The sequence below is a fragment of the Tachypleus tridentatus genome, chromosome 13 (genome assembly GCF_004210375.1).
Source record: "Tachypleus tridentatus isolate NWPU-2018 chromosome 13, ASM421037v1, whole genome shotgun sequence".
Lineage (NCBI taxonomy): Eukaryota > Metazoa > Arthropoda > Merostomata > Xiphosura > Limulidae > Tachypleus > Tachypleus tridentatus.
The window spans coordinates 182,223,766-182,242,566 of record NC_134837.1 but is presented as its reverse complement, the minus strand read 5'-3'; the positions used below and the strand labels follow the sequence as shown (position 1 = coordinate 182,242,566).

The 18,801-nt window shown below is 34.7% G+C and overlaps 1 protein-coding gene across 2 annotated transcripts in view; it reads left to right on the top strand.

Moving 5' to 3' along the window:
- LOC143240939 (uncharacterized) overlaps positions 1–16,980 on the top strand; it is a 32,567-nt gene extending 15,587 nt beyond the window's left edge. The window contains exons 2-3 of one of the 2 annotated variants that reach the window (XR_013022061.1): positions 12,325–12,411; positions 15,390–16,980. Coding sequence is in view for 1 of the 2 variants with exons in the window: in XM_076484210.1 (XP_076340325.1) it covers positions 12,560–13,480 (921 nt within the window). In the remaining variant the exon portion in view is untranslated. Of the gene's footprint in view, positions 1–12,324 lie in introns of both variants that reach the window. The other variant, XM_076484210.1, reaches the window with a different exon arrangement.
- Positions 16,981–18,801: the final 1,821 nt, after the last annotated feature.

Genomic DNA, 18,801 nt, shown 5'->3' with positions numbered 1-18,801 from the left:
ATTGTTTTTCACTGTATTGAATCCCCATCTGTGTCACTATATATTAATATTGTTTTTCACTGTATTGAATCCCCATCTGTGTCACTATATATTAATATTGTTTTTCACTGTATTGAATCCCCATCTGTGTCAGTTACATCTCTTAAATTGTTTGTGCAACTGTATCTTTTTTCCAGTAAGAAACTGACACATAAACTACTCGTATCCAACTTACAAAACTTAAAAATACTAGCGTGTTGACTGACAAGAAGGGAAGTCAGACAACTAGTTTTCTTTTATTTTCTGTTTGTTTATTTACTGTTGAACAAAAACTACACAATGGGCTATTGTGCTCTGCCCACCACGGGTATTGAAAAACCTTGTTTTTTTGCGGTGTGAGCCGTAGACATGCCGCTGTGCCACTGGGGTCTTTCTTTTATTTTAAGTTATAAAATATACTTGAAACGCTCAAGAACCGGAAATAACTAGCCCAAAAGGCTTATGTCATATTTCTTTATATATTTAATAGCATATGCGCTTTTCTTACACGTAATATAAAGGTACAATGTTTGTTTTTTGGCGAAAAGTGTAAAACGAAAAAAAAACACGCAAAGAAACTCAGCAGCATTTACAGTAAGATGCTGTATTATAAGATACTAAACGGTTATCACAAAGTTTATCTTTCATTCGTGATACTCATAGCACGTTCTGTAGGTGAAACGTGATTGTATTAAATGACATGTCCGTTCAGAAACATGAAGCAACATTTGGAATGTGGGACAAGCACGTGTTTAGGATTTGTAATCTTGCATGACAGTCAGATGTAATGACAATACGTTGTTAATGCATATAAAATATTATGTGTGTGTGGCGGGGTACAGGTAAAGAAACTTGAAAATGTCAATGGAGTAAAAAATTATCTGCCCACCACGGGTATCAAAACCCGGTTTCTAATGGCGATAGTTCGAAGGCATTCCTATGAACTACTGGGTTTGGATTGTTTTGAATTTTGCACAAAGCTACACGAGGGCTATCTACGCTAGGCATCCCTAATTTAGCAGTGTAAGACTAGGTGGGAAGGCAGGTAGTTATCACCATCCACCGCAAACTCTTTGAATACTCTTTTTAATAACTAATAGTGGGATTGACCGTAACATTATAACGCCCCCACGGCTGAAAGGGCAAATATGTTTGGTGTGACGGGGATTCGAACCCGCAACCCTCGGATTACGAATTGAGTGCCTTAACCACCTAATCATGCCGCGCCGTGCCACTGGGGGGGTCACTCAGGTATGCATAATTATACTAAGCAAAACGCTAACACTATTGAACATAAAGTGGGCTAGTACAGTGATAAGTCTACGGATTTACAGTGTTAAAATCAGGGGCTTGATTCCCCTCGGCGGGCTCAGCAGATATGTGGCTCTGCTATAAGAAAACACAACACAAGAACATAAAATAGTGTGTTTATTAACATACGAGTTTTCATGAGTCAAGGATATCCGTTCACACTCAATTATGAATCTTAGTTGGAAGTCACAGCAGCTAAACCGATCTCAAGACGAATCAGAGTGGAAAATATAAAAACAAAGAAAGAAATATTAAAGAGATGCAAGTTGTTCCATTGTTTCAGGAATGCTTGCAAGCATGTTTCAGAGAAAAAAAAGTGAAAATAGTTTCAGAATAATTACGTTTGAAGGCTGACATTTTTACAGTTTCTTCTCGCAATTTTTAACAATGGTGCTCCGCCCCTGTTAAAATGAACTTTTTTCTTGGAGAAGTTTGGATAACTTTATTTCTTTACAAAGCACAACATTAATCATGTTGGTTGGATGACAGGTTGTTTTAAAAGTAAGATTGGGTAGATTTTGTTATCTGAAGAAGGAATGTTCGCGGTTGACCTTGTTGTATGATGCTATCTAGTGAATGCTCAGCTGATGTAACGTGTAAAGCTATTTCAGTTGCTTAGTTGGTCCTTTCAATTGAAACTTTCAAGCGCTCAGCTGATCTTGTTTGAAAAATTAAAAAATAAACTGAGAACTATCTACTTATTACTTAATCAAATTGTGTGTAGATACAATTATTTCAGTCCATCTTTCATAACTTTTTATACCTTATCACATAATATAAATTGGAATTTAATTTTGACTTAGAAGCATATAGGTATAAACGAACAGCTATACGCCCTCTGGCGGGTATTTAGTTGAGTGAATGAAAGTATGGAAGATTCATTCTGGCAAGAACATAATTTTACAGTGTGGTGTTTTACTAAAATAAAGGAAAGTTGGCCGTTCAGTATATTTGCATACATTATGAGATTCCTAGGAACATTAATTTAACTTTTAACCTGAAAGGAGCCACGTAATCTCTTGGCAGTAACGTTTATTTGTGGTTCGTTCACTGAGTTCGCCAATGAGTTTCAAGCAACCTCAGTTTTTCAAAGTGACTCAATCGCTGTAATGCTTCTGATGTGTCATGTAATTTCTTCTACCCAATGAGCTGGCAGTGTCGGTTATTGATCTGATTATGTCACGTATCGATCGTCTCAGTCGTTGAATTATTTATATTGTGCCAAACTATATCGCTCGTCGTCCCTCTTTGGATCGACAACGCTAAAATCAGAAGTTCAATTTCCTTCGGTGGACACAGCAGATAGCCCGATGTGGTTTTGCTATAAGAAACACACACATATGTCGCTTGTCTAAAGACGTGGCAGATACGTACCCAACTACTTCAGCTGTTGAGTTTAACTACTGAGCCACTCGTAATATTGCAAATTATTTGTGATTATGTGACTGTATTAGCTGCTTAATTACTTGCATCACGTGCAATATACCTCATGCGTACAATTAACTCCTAGCTACTCCTCATGTATTAATATGTTTAGGATGTATGGAATCATTTTACTATTTACTGGTCTTGAACCTGTTTAGGATGTAAGGAATCATTTGTTATCTTTTGGCCTTGAAGCTGTTTAGGATGTATGGAATCATCTTGCTGTCTGTTGGCCTTGAAGCTGTTTAGGATGCATGGAATTATCTTGCTAGTTGTTGGTCTTGAGAGTTTTTACGATGTATAGAATCATTTTGTTGTATATTGGTTTTGAAGCTGTTTAGTATGTATGGAATCATCTTGCTGTCTGTTGGCTTTGAAGTTGTTTTGGACCTATGGACTTATCTTGCTATTTGTTGATCTTGAAACCTTTTAGGATGTATGGAATGATTTTGTTGTATATTGGTTTTGAAGCTGTTTAGTATGTATGGAATCATCTTGCTGTCTGTTGGCTTTGAAGTTGTTTTGGACCTATGGACTTATCTTGCTATTTGTTGGTCTTGAAACCTTTTAGGATGTATGGAATCATTTTGTTGTATATTGGTTTTGAAGCTGTTTAGTATGTATTGAATCATCTTGCTGTCTGTATGCCTTGTAGCTTTATAGGAAGTATGGAATCATCTTGCTGTCTGTATGCCTTGTAGCTTTATAGGATGTATGGAATCATCTTGCTGTCTGTATGCCTTGTAGCTTTATAGGAAGTATGGAATCATCTTGCTGTCTGTATGCCTTGTAGCTTTATAGGAAGTATGGAATCATCTTGCTGTCTGTATGCCTTGTAGCTTTATAGGATGTATGGAATCATCTTGCTGTCTGTATGCCTTGTAGCTTTATAGGATGTATGGAACTCATCTTGCTGTTTGTATGTCTTGTAGCTTTATAGGATGTATGGAATCATCTTGCTGTCTGTATGCCTTGTAGCTTTATAGGATGTATGGAATCATCTTGCTGTCTGTATGCCTTGTAACTTTATAGGATGTATGGAATCATCTTGCTGTCTGTATGCCTTGTAGCTTTATAGGATGTATGGAATCATCTTGCTGTCTGTATGCCTTGTAGCTTTATAGGAAGTATGGAATCATCTTGCTGTCTGTATGCCTTGTAGCTTTATAGGATGTATGGAATCATCTTGCTGTTTGTATGCCTTGTAGCTTTATAGGATGTATGGAATCATCTTGCTGTTTGTATGTCTTGTAGCTTTATAGGATGTATGGAATCATCTTGCTGTTTGTATGTCTTGTAGCTTTATAGGATGTATGGAATCATTTTACTATTTACTGGTCTTGAAACTATTTAGTGTGTGTGTAATCATTTTATTGTCTCTTGGTTTTGGATCTGTTTAGGGTTTGTGGAATCTATATGGTTATAGTGTGTAGAATCACCTTGCTGTCTGTTAGAAGCAAGTTAACGCTAAATTAAAGTAAGACGTGTAATGTCTGTGCGGTAATATATGGAAGATAACTAATTTTCAGGCAGGTACGTCATAACATATGGTTTTGAACAAAGGGGCTGTAAACAGTTCACTAAATCAAACACATTGTCAGTATGACCAGTTCGCCCTGGTTGGTATTCACTGTAGGAAAATAAGCTCTTTATTTCAGAATAATAAATCATATAATATGTGGCTGTATGTGTGAAAACTCGCGTCTTTGTCTGTTTGTCTTAGCTTAATAATTTTGATGTAACTAAAGTAACCAAAGCATTAGAAGAGGTATTTCCATATATCTATCTTCAGAAGTAAGATCTAAAATTTGTTTTTTGGTTTGCTTGTAATACCAATTTCATATTATAGACCTAATGCATTGTAGGCCTAATTATCTCATTGTAGTACTGTTTCAAGCTGCCTTCCTGTAAGCCTAACCTTCCAATTGCACTAACGATTTTAAATAGACGCGTTATAGGGTTAACTCTTCTACATTGCGATACTTGTTCAAAACCGCTCTGTTGTAGGCCTAACCTTTCCATTATATTACCGGTTTCAAACTAGTGTTATACGCTTAGTCTTTCAGCCTGTAGAACGGGTATATACACTAAGGGGGATATTGCGTCAAATGGAATTTAAGAGTTTTGGTCGACGATATCCCCAACAGTTAACCCACTTTTTTATTCTTCTAAAGTTTTAGGTTTCGTTTCTCACACTATAATTGGCTGTCTTTATGCTGGTAGAACTTGTGATTTTGTTTCCAGGTCATACTGGAAAACAATTAGCAGCCAGTCGTGTTTTATTTGATCCAGAGAGACTCACAAAAAAACTAACCCTAAGGTAACATGTGGACCTAAAGAATGAGTTCGGGAGTAACCACATGTACGCATAATAAGTGACCACACCTTTAAGTTGAAATATTAGAAAATAATTTCATATACAGAGCCCTCTTGGTGACAGTGTTTGAAAAAGCCAAAGATAATTTAAGGTTAATCAGTTTTTGAAAGAAAGTATAGAATCGAGTTAACGTTATTGGCGTTGATTCTTCTAATAAATGTGTTTTTCAAACCAATGAGGTGAAACTGTAAAGCGTCAATGTCACGTTGATCAATATATATCCAGAAAACTTACGATATATTTTAGATACTACATTATGGGATTAGTAAAATATTATCTAGATTGTTTTCCAGCTGCGCTCGTGTATACAAGTTTTGTTTATTTTATATAAATCTTGAACGACTATTTCACAAAATTCTCTGTGTGCGTGTGTGTGTTTGCCCATTTTAACTGGAAAATTGCTGGATTGTTTGTCATTAATCTGGGCATGTACTCTTAGGTCCACCCTGGGAAGTAAGCAGCGGAGAGTCAGATTACAGGTCTAACCCTTTAAACCATGTACAACGTTAGGAACCTGGTTTCGATACCCGTAGTGAGCAGAGCACAGGTAGTCTATTGTGTAGCTTAGAGCTTAAATTCAAACAAAGAAACAAAAAATTATATAGTTTGTTTATAGTTAAGCACAAAGCTACACAATGGGCTATCTGTGCCGTCCTCGCTACTAGTATCGAAACCCTACTTTCTGCGTTATAAGTAATCAAACTTATCGCTGAGCGACTGGTGAGTTATAGAGAAAAAGAAAAAGAACAAAAATGGCCTGGCATAGCCAATTGGTTAAGACACTCGACTCGACCTGCATGCATTCCTGAAACAATGGAACAACTTACATCTCTTTAATATTTCTTTCTTTGTTTTTATATTTTCCACTCTGATTCGTTTTGAGATCGGTTTAGCTGCTGTGACTTCCAACTAAGATTCATAATTGAGTGTAAACGGATATCCTTGACTCATGAAAACTCGTATGTTAATAAACACACTATTTTATGTTTTTGTGTTGTGTTTTCTTATAGCAAAGCCACATATCTGCTGAGCCCGCCGAGGGGAATCGAGCCCCTGATTTTAACGCTGTAAATCCGTAGATTTACCGCTGTACTAGCGGGGGGCCCAAATTATGTTCAATTGTGTTAGCGTTTTGCTTAGTATAATTATGCATATCTGAGTGTCCCCCAGTGGCACGGCGCGGCATGGCCAGGTGGTTAAGGCACTCAATTCGTAATCCGAGGGTTGCGGGTACGAATGCCCGTCACACCAAAAATGTTCGCCCTTTCAGCCATGAGAGATTTATAAAGGTTACGGTCAATCCTACTATTGGCTGGTAAAAGAGTAGCCCAAGAGTTGGCGGTGGGTGGTGATGACGAGCTGCCTTCCCTCTAGTTTTACACTGTTTAATTAGGGACGGCTAGCGCAGATAGCCCTCAATGTCAATATATTTCAATTTCTACTGTCATTCTACTTGTGTCGTTATTTTCTGATAAAGTACCGGTTTTCTGACGTGTCTGGTTCAACTATTTAAAGTAAATTCACTGTTTAACCGAACATGTTTATAAAATGAAAACAAAGGAAGTAGCTGTTGAAAATTATTTGTTTTATGGAAAACTATTGAATTAAAAATAAAACAGAAATTACGAGAAACAAATATATCTATAAAATAAGCATATTCGCGGGATTATGTATGTAAAATGTTAAATGAGTTTGAATTATTCTGAATAATATAAAACCATCACAAGAAAACATGAAATTATTGATAAGTTATACATGAGTAGTTACCTATAATTAATCTTTTATGTCTTTTTCTTTAACTTGAAGCTATTAATTGAATATTAAAGTATGTGTGTCAGGCGTGGCATAGTGATTAACATATTGGGTTGCGTATCGTAGGAGCCAGGGTTCGAGACGTGATTCCACTGAATATGCTTTTAGCTTTGAGATATAGGTGAGTTATAAAGGTGATAGTCAATCTCGTTATTTCGTTTGAAAGCAAAAACGAACAACACCCTTGTGACGAAGAGTACCGTAAATTGATTGGGTGGCTGGTTGTTCCTGTTTGTCTGTAGCTTAAAATCAGGAACTGTTGTGCCTAAACCCCCAAGTGCTATCTAAACAAGAATATTAAAGAGATGTCAAGAAACTGGTATCTTATTTTACCATGTGAAAATAAAATAGAGTACCTATCAGTGAATATAATGAATAACAAAGTATACTGACATATCACCACAACAATTTACCGTTAAGCCTACAAAAACGTTACTATCAACACAGAATTCTTTAGATTTATAATCTCTCGTTAAAAGTTTCCGTTCCTCAGCGGCACAGCGACAAATCTGTTTGTATGTATGTGTGTCTGTGTGTGGGGGGACCAGGTAGCCCGTTATGTAGATTTGTCCTAAACTTCAAACAAATAAAACAAACTCGTCAGTAAAGAGAAATGATGCTAATCGAAGTTCAAATCTGTTGCTAACATCCGGTTTCAGAAACTACTAAAACAATCACATTTTGATCTTGTTGTTAAAGGTTTTCACATTGTCCAATGTTTCGGGGCCCATTATAATGGCATTATAATGTGACGGTCAATCACACTATTTGTTGGTAAAAGAGTATCCCAAGAGTTGGTGGTGGGTGGTGATGACTAGCTGCCTTCCCTCTAGTTTTACACTGCTAAATTAGGGACGGTTAGTAAAGATAGCTCTCGTGTAGCTGTGCGCGAAAAACAAAACAAAAACCAATATTTCGTTGAAGTTTTCTATTTTTCTACCTAAAAGTTAAAGCTGAACGTCAAAGCCACTTATTAACGAGTGTTTTATATCTTCGATATTATGAAGTGTTTGTTTATTATGATTTATATGTTTATTGTAGAGCATATTCAGCGTGGGTGTCCACCGTGTTGAAAGTCGGTACACTTATCTCTGTCCCACTGTGGATCTTTTTATAAAGTGAATGGAGTAATTTGTTTGTTTGTTGTTAAACGCGATGTTTCGTGAAGGGCTATTTGTATGCTGTCGAAGGTTTTTAAAATTCGAATGTTACCTTATATGTGCTATCAGAATTGTTATCACTTACAGCATTGAAATCAATAAAAGATACATTCTACTTAAGTTGGTTACTTTTGTTGTGTTTGAGAAACGAGCTTTTGTTGAAAACGTGCTAAGTGTCTTAGTTTTGTTTCTCTTTACACGTTCCTTCCAGTGCCACAGTCTGTGGACTCGCACCGCTACAAAACGGGTTTCGATACCCATCGTGTAGCTTTGTGTTTTATCCAAACAAGCAAGCAATTAAATGTTTAGACGTAATATGTGATAAAAACAAAAGTAATTTATCACGTGACTGGACAGTGGTCAGTTTTCTAGACTGTGAATCGGAGGTCTTACGATTCGCGGCATATTGGCTTAAAATCGCGCCTCGCACTTTGGGTCTGTGTCAAAAGAGCGACATTGACATTACATTGTTAGAGTGGTTCAAGGGCTGGATGTCAGCGCTGTTGTAGCCACTTTAAAATTAGGGACTACTAACCCAGATAGCCCTTGTAAATATCCGAAACAAACAAAATTATTTCTTTTAGTGGCCGTTCCCTGCACACGTCTGGTTGTGGAGTGGATTATGAGCTTTGACCCTCACATTTCACAGTGCTGAGACAATGTCGCCTTTTGACTATGAGATTTCACTGACCCCTATGCCCTTGGGTTAAGTCTTGATGGGAGATAAATCGCTTGTACTTGTCGGGTTTTAAAAGACTTTCATGAAAGCAGTCTTCACGTGCCAAATTGTTTAGATAGTTTTCAATAGCGTCTGTTTGAACAAGTATGCACGAAATATTTCTATTACCAAGATTACTGAGACAAAACTAGTACAGTTTAACTGTTGTCTCTTGGCGACATATATTTCATAATAGTTTTTACTTTTATGAGACTTTTTCATTTATTTTAAGTTCAAATTCCTTTAGTAACAAGTTTCACTAGCATAACTGTTTACATGGAACACCAATCAAATCTTACTTTAATTATTATTTGGTTACAAGTCTTATTTTACATTGTAGGTTATTAGTAGCGTATTAACAGTAGTCAGGATTTTTGAGATTGGAAGAAATATTTTTACCCTGGCATTGATTACGTAAAACAAACCGTAAAAAAAGTTATAACATAATTGTTTAAAATTAATGGATTAAAATCAATCAAGCATGTCTTCATTCAATTAATTTTTATTTTATTTTTTATTTTTGTCGTACTTTGGTCTCTAAGCGTTTCGGACTCGTTCAGGCCAGTCGATAGGCTGTAGAAAGTAAATATAGGCAGCGATTAGGTCTTAACTGTACTTTTCAGGTACTAGTTTTTGTTATCTTGGTCAAACATTCTTACACCTAGCTCCTGTCAGTACAGTTTCTAAATGATGGCATCTGTGAAGTTGTACAAAATAAGTTGAAGCAACGATTAGGTCTTAAATGTGTTAACTGTACTTTTCAGGTACTAGTTTTTGTAATCTTGGTTAAAAATTCTTACACTTAGCTCCTGCAAGTAAAGTTTTTAAAGATGGCATCTATAAGGGCTGAAGCTGGTAATACAGCCACTGCTAAAGAAAGCTGGTTACGCTATCAAACTTAATGCTTCGCGTGAAGGGTCCTTTAAAAGAAATCCAAAATATTTCCGCAGCCCCGTAGGTCTTCAAAGCTGGTATTTCCAGGTCGACAGCGGTTATGTGAATGCCGTAGGTGAATTTCGTTTGCTCGTCAATTCATCGTTGTACAAACGGTTTGTTTAACGACCAAAATCGTTTATTCGTCACCATAATAAACATGAAAAGTAACTGATTTTACTTGCTGGTTTTAGGCAGAAATATATAATTGTTCAATATGATAAAATTAGTTGGACTAACGGTTGTGCTCACTTGTTTCTTGTTAAATGCAAAGCTACATAACGGACTATATTTTACTCTGTCCACCGCTTATCGAACTCTGATTTTTATATTGATGGGCCTGAAAGATTACTTCTGTGTTAGTGAGAGCCACCATGCTTGTGGACAGTGCAAGAACATGAAGACTGATGCTAATATAAGCCTTCACCACATGCAACTACCTATTCACGTAATGTAAAATACATCTTCGAGAGAATTTTGTAAACTTGGCTGGGAGCTGTAAATTCGAATAGCCCTTCAATGTCACATAATCAATGTATTTAAGTTGTACCTGTGAAAAAAATAAGGGCTGGCGAAACAAGGAGTAAGTAACTGAACAAGAACATAAAACAAATATTTGGAAGTACATGCTTGGATTGGAAAAGTTGTTTCCGTCTTATATTGTAATACGACGTGAACTGGAAGATAGGTGTTAACCCTAAAGTTGATTTGGCACTAATAACGTTAAAAAACTCGTTGAAGGTTTGAAACCTGTCTCGCACGTATATCGTTGTCATGCAAGATTCGAATCTTCGTTCCAAACTTTTCTCTAAAACCAGTAGTTAACGTGAATTATTTTTTGTGTTTAATCAACGATAACAGGAATAATTATGTGGATACAGGTAATTAAGATTTATTTCCCTTTTGCTCTTAACCTTTTGTTTAAAATCGTAATACTATTTTCTTATATCTTTGTACCGATATCGCCTTGAAAACATACTGTTTATCAGTATTGTAGGGTCAATACTAACTAGCTCTTACTGTTATTTTCAGCCACAGCATAGCGGCTCGTAGAACACCTGAGTTGTTGTTTTTTTAAAGCCAAACGTTTAGCTCACAGCTCCGTCATTTCTTGATGTATTTGAGATTTAATTGCAGTTTTGAACTCACAAGGTCAAACCCTTTCGACTGACGTATTTGGTCATGTCCAAAGTCTCATAGATGGATCTACTCTAATCGTGCCTAAAAGAATTTCTATTTGAGGGTAGGCTGGTAGATGAAGTGCTAAGTAATAAAATTGAATCGGGTTGTATGCTTGGTATTGCCTATACAGAAAAATATAGCTAATAAATAGACCAGTAGATTATCCCTGCCTAAAAGTGTTCCAAGTGTTGTGGATATTAAGGATTCCTTCTTATTTATTTTAGTAACGTTTAATTTTAAAAGTTTCGGAGCAGTTCAATAACGCAATAAGTTATTAGTAGCGTACTAGATTAATACTGTATTTCTGGAAACAGATGTATGCTTATCCTAGAATTTTCCGTTCATCATTTCGAAAATAAATGTTGGGTTATTACAAAGGGTTGCCATTGTTGTTTGTTATTAAACACACAAATTCACAAAGGGTTATCTGTGTTGTGCCCACCATGGGTATCAAAACCCGGTTTCTTGTGGTATGAGTCCGCCGACATACCACTGTGTTATTGGTGGCATCACAGGGGGTTCTTGCCTTCATAATATTTATCTTTTGCCATTACTAAAAAAACATACAATAACTTCAGAATATATTTCATGGTATCACTGACCATTAGATACCACTTTGGAGAGCTAATTATTAGAATATTTTAGAATAGGCCTGTGTTTGCAGTTATAACTCTGAGTGTAAGTTGTAGAACAGGCTTTTCATTGCAGTTATAACTTTGAAAATGAGTTATCAGTTCGAGAACGGTACCTGTATTATTACCACACCTTTAAATAATCTAAAAACGTCATTTCTGTATAAACATTTATTTACAATAAAAAGAATACAACATTAAAATCATTGCAACTTCTCTTTGTTGACATGAAAATAACATAAGAATGTCGAAATGTCGTTCTTCACTTTACTTTACTTAAAGTTTCAATAGCCATACCAGCCATCTTGATAATACATTTTTACTTCAAGTGGTTTTTCGTTATCACGGATAATAAATAGTTATTAAAAACGGGACTAGTCATAAAAAGAGATTTCACATATGTTTCGGTATCTGTGTAAAGTATTGTAACATTGTATTAATTTCAATCGTAAATACTCTATTTTATTACAGACATTAGAGTCGCCTATTTTTCGGAAAGTTAGTGTTAAAATTCCGTAGTTTTTAATGTCGAGAATGATTTCAGAGATATAACATAAAATAATTTAGAAATAAAATAAATTTTATAATATGTTCAGATTGTTGGAACAAAAGAAATTTCTGTTTAAAATTAACTTTACGAGAGTGTTGCTTCATACAAGTTCACATGAACCTCGTTCATGCGAATGTATATAAATAATTTGTGTATCTAGTAAAAATAAAAAATTTATTAACTGTTGCGTTTTTTATTATTTACAGGGAGAAAAAACAATCTTGTATTATTTGGTGGTTATGTTACAAGTTCATGAAGAAATCTACCACACGAAGTATTATACAGATATTAAGGTATACACTCAACGACTTTCAAGGTTTTTGTGTAAAATATTTGATTTTTACAGAAGTATCTCCACCTTTCATAGTTTGGACCAACAGAAACAATTAATTCATTAAATATTTATAAAGGAAAAAAACGATTTCAAATAATAGCATAAACATGGAAATTTCTGATCATATGTCAAATATTCAACATACTTCTTGTGAAAAAGATGACTTTGTGGAGTCATGTTCAGAAAATAGAACTTTCAGTATTCCAGATACGAACTATTCAGATAATATCATCTACTCAGAAGCTTCACACGAACTATCTTCCAAAGAAAAGGTAGCCGTACAAAAACTGACAGAAAAATATGATACTCTGGGCCGAATTAATGTGGAGGACACAGACAAAAGTATCAGTTGTGGTTCTTTTGACGATGCGGATTTTCGACAAGATTTAGAAGATGAATTAAATAACTTATGCAGCGAATTGACCGAACAGGACATAGCCCAAGTCGAAACGTTTTTCCGTAGCCACAAAACATTTGTGTTTGTGTGCCAGTGTCTGGCCAATCTGTATTTGAGAAAGCCAGAGGAAGAATGGCAGTTATCCCTGACAGGTATCCCTGTCCTGCTGTTTGATAAAGGAGAAACGAGAGCACGAACTAAACGAAGACTGAAACTGGTCCTCGCCGAAAAAGGCACAGGTTTCATTCTTTGGCATGATGTCATTGACAATTTGACGAACTACGAGGCCCAAGATAATACTTTTCACACCATGTTCCTTTCCACTGATCACAGCCAAATGGGTGGTTTCAGTTTCGAAAACAAAACAGCTGCCAGACAGTTTCACGAACAAGTCGACCTACTGACGTCGGATCCTCTCAATATTTCTTTATCCGTTCCTAAAGCTAAAGGGAAAAATTCCAGGAGGAAGTTGGAAAAAATAAAGTTACCCCAAAAATGTGATATTTCTCTTCCTTGCTGTTTCGAACACGTCACAAGTATTGATATTAGAGACAAAGAGCAATTCTATACGCTGACGAATTTAGTGCAAGGGAAATCTAAAAAGGCATTAGAGCAATCTGTTCATGAGTAGACATCTATTGGGACCAATAGTACCTTTCCTCATGGAGACCAAATTAATGTAGAATGCCGGTACTTAATTATTATGTTTTTATGTTTCGCCGATATCGTAAAAACGATTGTGAACAGTATTAGCACTAGTGTGACGTTTTGTTTGATGACAATTTTTATATTAAATGTGCAAAGTGGAGTATGGTACTTCGAACAATATGTACAAGTTCGTTAAGAATCGCTGTGTATTTGTGATTTCTTTCTCTCGAAACATATAGGAACCCTAGAACGAACCACATCTATAGGACAAAGTGACATACACGGTTATAATATTCGTTTTTTCTTATAGGTCGCAATTTTTTTTCAATTTTAAAAATGGATTTCAAACAGTCCATTTATATTGAGAATTTTTTGTATCGTTTTTGTTAATTTAAGTTTGATACATAGGCACGTTTTTGCAACAGTTAAGTACGTTTAGAGAAATAATATATAACTTAATTCTCAAGTTAGGATTCTATTAGTGAAGTATATTAACCAGTTTTAGAGTAGAAATAGGTTTATAAAAGACAAACCATCTCTCGAAAGCGCCACCTTCAGGCTATAGTAAATAAAATTAGGATTTGTCTGTGTCAACTTTCTTTTAAGTATTTTATATAAAACACAGCAGTATAAATGAATTTCGAAAATTCGGTTTTTAGCTTGAAGATTTAAGCAAAGCTTGGTTCCATATATATATTATTTGTTAACGTTTACTTTATTTCTGTATTTGATTACAAGAGCTAACATTTTGGAATGTATAGATCGCTCTCTCTCTCTCCATATATATATATATATATATATATGTGTGTGTGTCGCCATTACATAAACAGGACTGGATTTAAAATATGAATATCTTTTTAATTATATTTTATTTTTACTGATTTAACTGGTAATTACCACCAAAAATCAGATGGCACTGTCTTTCTTAAAAGCAGACTTTGTTTTTAAGCTCATGTTATCCTGTATTTGTCAATACATACACACTTTTATAACAAAATGAAGACAACATTAATGACACGTAAACCACTAATAATTATTCGCTCTGGTTACAACAGATATAGTGTTGTTGAAATATTGTGGAACAGATTTCTTTATTTGCAGGCAGAAATCCTTATTAATATTCTAAACCTGAAATTGCTAATGTGTTTTCTTGCATGTTTTAGAATTCACTAAGACTTAAATCACATGCACAAAAAGAAACGTGACATTTGTAAATGACTTTTAATTAACTTCTATGTTTGTTGACAACGTTATTTTTATATGGATAATGAAGCTGAAAATATGTGATCACACGTGTATGTACTGCAATATGACGACAAAAACCCTTAAACCAATTTTTTTAGTAGATATTACGTCCTTTGAAATTTTTTTAAACTAGTTTCTTCAAATATCGGAATTTTTTCTTTAATACCAACTTTCGTGAGTCAAGTTCTCTATCATTACCAATTTTCGTGAAACAAGTTTCCTCTCTTTATAAAAATAGTATGCAACAACTATGTGTAGTTAGAATACAGACAGTTTTATGTAACATTTTATGATTAATTAGTTAGTTAAATCTGATTATGAAGAAATGTTTTAAGTTACTCTCGTAAGTTAAAATTCGTAGCGATCCTTAATTTCTTCTGTTTTTATAATAACAGACCTTGAAATATAAACCAATAGTGTTATGGTCGAGATACTAGAAATAGCATGAACTTTATGTTATACGATGAATTATGGTTCAAAAAAAGGAAAAACAAAACTGTAATTAATTAATTTGGCCGTACTGTTTGCTGTCGTTAAACTGTATTACATATGTCTTCTAAAATTATGTGTAGTTGATATATATATATACATGAATAGACGCCTTTTATCCGAGTTAATTTTTATTAGTTTATTATATCTTTGTACAGAGACGGGGTTGTTTTCAAGGGACAGAATCCAATATTTCCATCAATCTGACAGTGTTGTTGTTGTTATATGAACGTATAACTACGTTATACTGTTTTTGTTAAAAAGGTTTAAAATTGTAGAAACAATCGTAATTTATGTGGCTTGTACGTCAGTTAACTACTTTAAATAATTTTATTCCAGGAACTTTACTGGTTTGTGCCATGTTGTTTTTTAAATTTTATTTTGTACATTTATACATTAGATATGGAAATGTTGCTTGTTTTGTGACCTGTACATATATTTACTTCGTTCTATATTAAACCTCAGCTAAGCCTTTTTCAGTTACTAATAACAATTTTCACCTGACAAATCTTTAGCGATCTCCGGATAATTTGTTCACCGAGGAAGACAGGAAGATCTAAACATCCGTTTCTTTTCTTTGTATAACGTTTACACAACCAGTTCCCCCAATCATGAGGTTTCTGAATTACATTCACAAACTACTTACTAAAAACAGCAACGTCGATTTTCTGTGTAGCATCTGTTAAAGCGATGCTGTAGAAGGATTTATTTTCTTTTTCTTACGTTAATAATCGGAGCAGGGGGTGAGAAAAAAAAAAGTTCGCAAAATGTTTCATCTTGAAGTGACACGAGATAGTTCAGTGGAAACCACTGATAATTTGTGAATAGAATTTATTAGACTCGTGTTTGTACTTCATTAGAAAATACTTTCTGTGTAATGGAAACAAATTTTTATTTAGAAAAAAGTGAGTAAACCTAATACATGAGAAATACTTAAGAATCTGAAAATGTACAGTGAAGTATTTGAGGGTAAGACCTCATCGCACTAACTCAGAGAATAGTGTATTTTTACCTTTTCTGATACACTAAGGTATTCTTGATTTTTGATATACTAAGGTATTCTTGATTTTTTGATATAATTTCAAATTCCCACCTACACAAGATAGTTGATAACTTTGCTTTAAGGAGTTTTTATGTTATATTATTGGATCACTTTCGTACTTTCTCTCAGGACTTATTTGTCTTCTCGGAGTAATACAAATTCGTTAATAATAATAACATACTTCGCTTTAAAAACGTATTATCAATTCGTGATCTGATATAACAATTAGACTACAACAGGTGCTTTTTATGAGTTGTTATTAAAATATTACTATTTGTGAAAACAATTTGTGGCAACTATTGAATGTTTTAAATAGAACGTAACGAATATCTGCGTGTCTTTGAAACGATACTTTATTTTAAAGGTTTTAAATATATTGTATTTTTATTGTATTAAACAAGCAAAAATTGGCTTTAAAGTGATATTTAGACGTGGAATTTTGCTGTACATAGAACTATTTTTATTTCTGCCTTTAAACTGCGTTAAAATATTATATTTTTGTTTTGTATGTTCATATTATAAATCTTGAATGTTAACTTCATATGATGTTTCTGGCTAGAATGTGACATCCGAGCTATGCTGTATGTGTACGATGGCTGGATGTTAGTTCAAATATAAAGCCTTCATTTTTATTTCTTTTGTATAAAGAATGTAGCCTTTAACATTAAAAAAAAGGCTAGAAAAATAATAAAAATGTTTTTTTCATAGCATCTTTATTGTGGTTATTCCTAAAATGGATCAGTACTAATATTTCCTAGTATGGTTCGGTCGTTGATAAGAACAAAGATACATAATGGGCTTTCTGTGTCATGCCCACCACGTGCAAAGAAACCTGGTTTTTGGTGTCACGAGCCCGTACAATTATTGCTTAGCCACAAAGTGTCTATGGAGGAAGGAGGTTATGTGACTGAGTAAAAAAATCTACAAGAGGTAGTTCATGGTTTCAGTCCCTTTCTTAAATTAAAAACGTTACATAAATGAGTTACTTTAAGGGCTTTCTTATATAAAAGTGTATAGACAAATTACAGCAGGGGCTTCACTCTTCTACAAGTTGCATCAGGGCCTTGTCAGTTTATTAACGGGTCCGGCATGGACAGGTGGTTAGTGCGCTGGACTCGTAATTTGAGAGTCGCTAGTTCGAATCCCGGTTATACCAAACATGCTTGCCCTTTTAGCCGTGGGGGCGTTATAATATGTGGTCACTCCTACTATTCGTTGGTAAAAGAGTAGCCCAAGAGTTGGCGGTGGGTGGTGATGAGGAAGTTCTTTATAATGTTTGTTTGGAATTGAGAACAAAGCTATCTGTGCTCTGCCCACGACAGGTATCGAAACCCGGTTTCTAGCAATGTGAGTCCGCAGACAACCGTTATGTCACTGTGGGTCTTTATAATGTTTAAGTTTCAATGCGTAGAAATGTGTTAGTGCTAGTACTTGCTTCGATTAAGAACTTGCAAACACAGTTCAGTTTTTCCGCAATAATTCACAAAACATTTGAAACCACAATTTTTTTATTCACATACCATGATTTAATACAATGTTAAACAGTTCCTTGAAAATGACCTTTACAGTTCCTTTACCTACAATTTGTGAGAAGTTAATTTTTATTTTACTGTGAAATTAGGTTAGATAACTTCACCTATACATTACTGAGGTGAACCACTTTTTAACCTTAATTTTGTATTTTGCATACAGTTTTATACTGGATTAAGCGTGCGCTTGTGTGAAATGTAAGCAAATATTTTTACTATTTCGTTATCAACATAATTTATGACTGTTAGTTAGTCTTAGCTTTGGTACAAGTTAAGGCTTAAACAACAAAACATATAAACAGATATTATTTTATGTACGTAGCAAAAGGAGCGCCAATCCAGTCCATAATGGTAAGTATTTTGGATTTAGAAACAAGGATTTCTCTCGGTAGTAAGGAATCGCCCCTCAAGGAGAAAAAATATATATGTATGTATGTATGTATGTGGTGTAGTAATCATACACAGTATTAATTATATATCATCTGTCAGTGGGCGAAAGTTTTCGGTACCACAGAATAATGAAGTTAAAAATATAATAATCCAATCTATCTGTGTTCAAAGATGAAACGTGAAAAGTTATAGATAAACGAGAGATATAAAAAATCAACAGAGTCACATATATATGTATCAATTACTTTCAAACTAGATACAGAAAATTTGCAAGAACGTCTTGCCGAGTACAGTGTATGTTGTTCGGTGGTAGGCGGCGGGATTCGTGGAACGTTACCCAATGATCAATCAGTTTGGTTCCGTTGCTAACAGGCTACACACGTGTCTGTGTTTCCCAAATAAGGAATTATAGTAGGAATAATTCACATTCTTAACGGAATAAAGAGACGTTAAGTTCTCTTCGTTTACGTTGCCCACAGGACAGCGATAAGCCTGTGGAACTACAAAGCTAAAATCTGGGGTTCGATTCCCCGTGGTAGATACAGAAGATAGCTTATTGTGTCTTTTTCTCTAAGATAAACAAACTGTCCACTTCTATTCGAGCTCCTC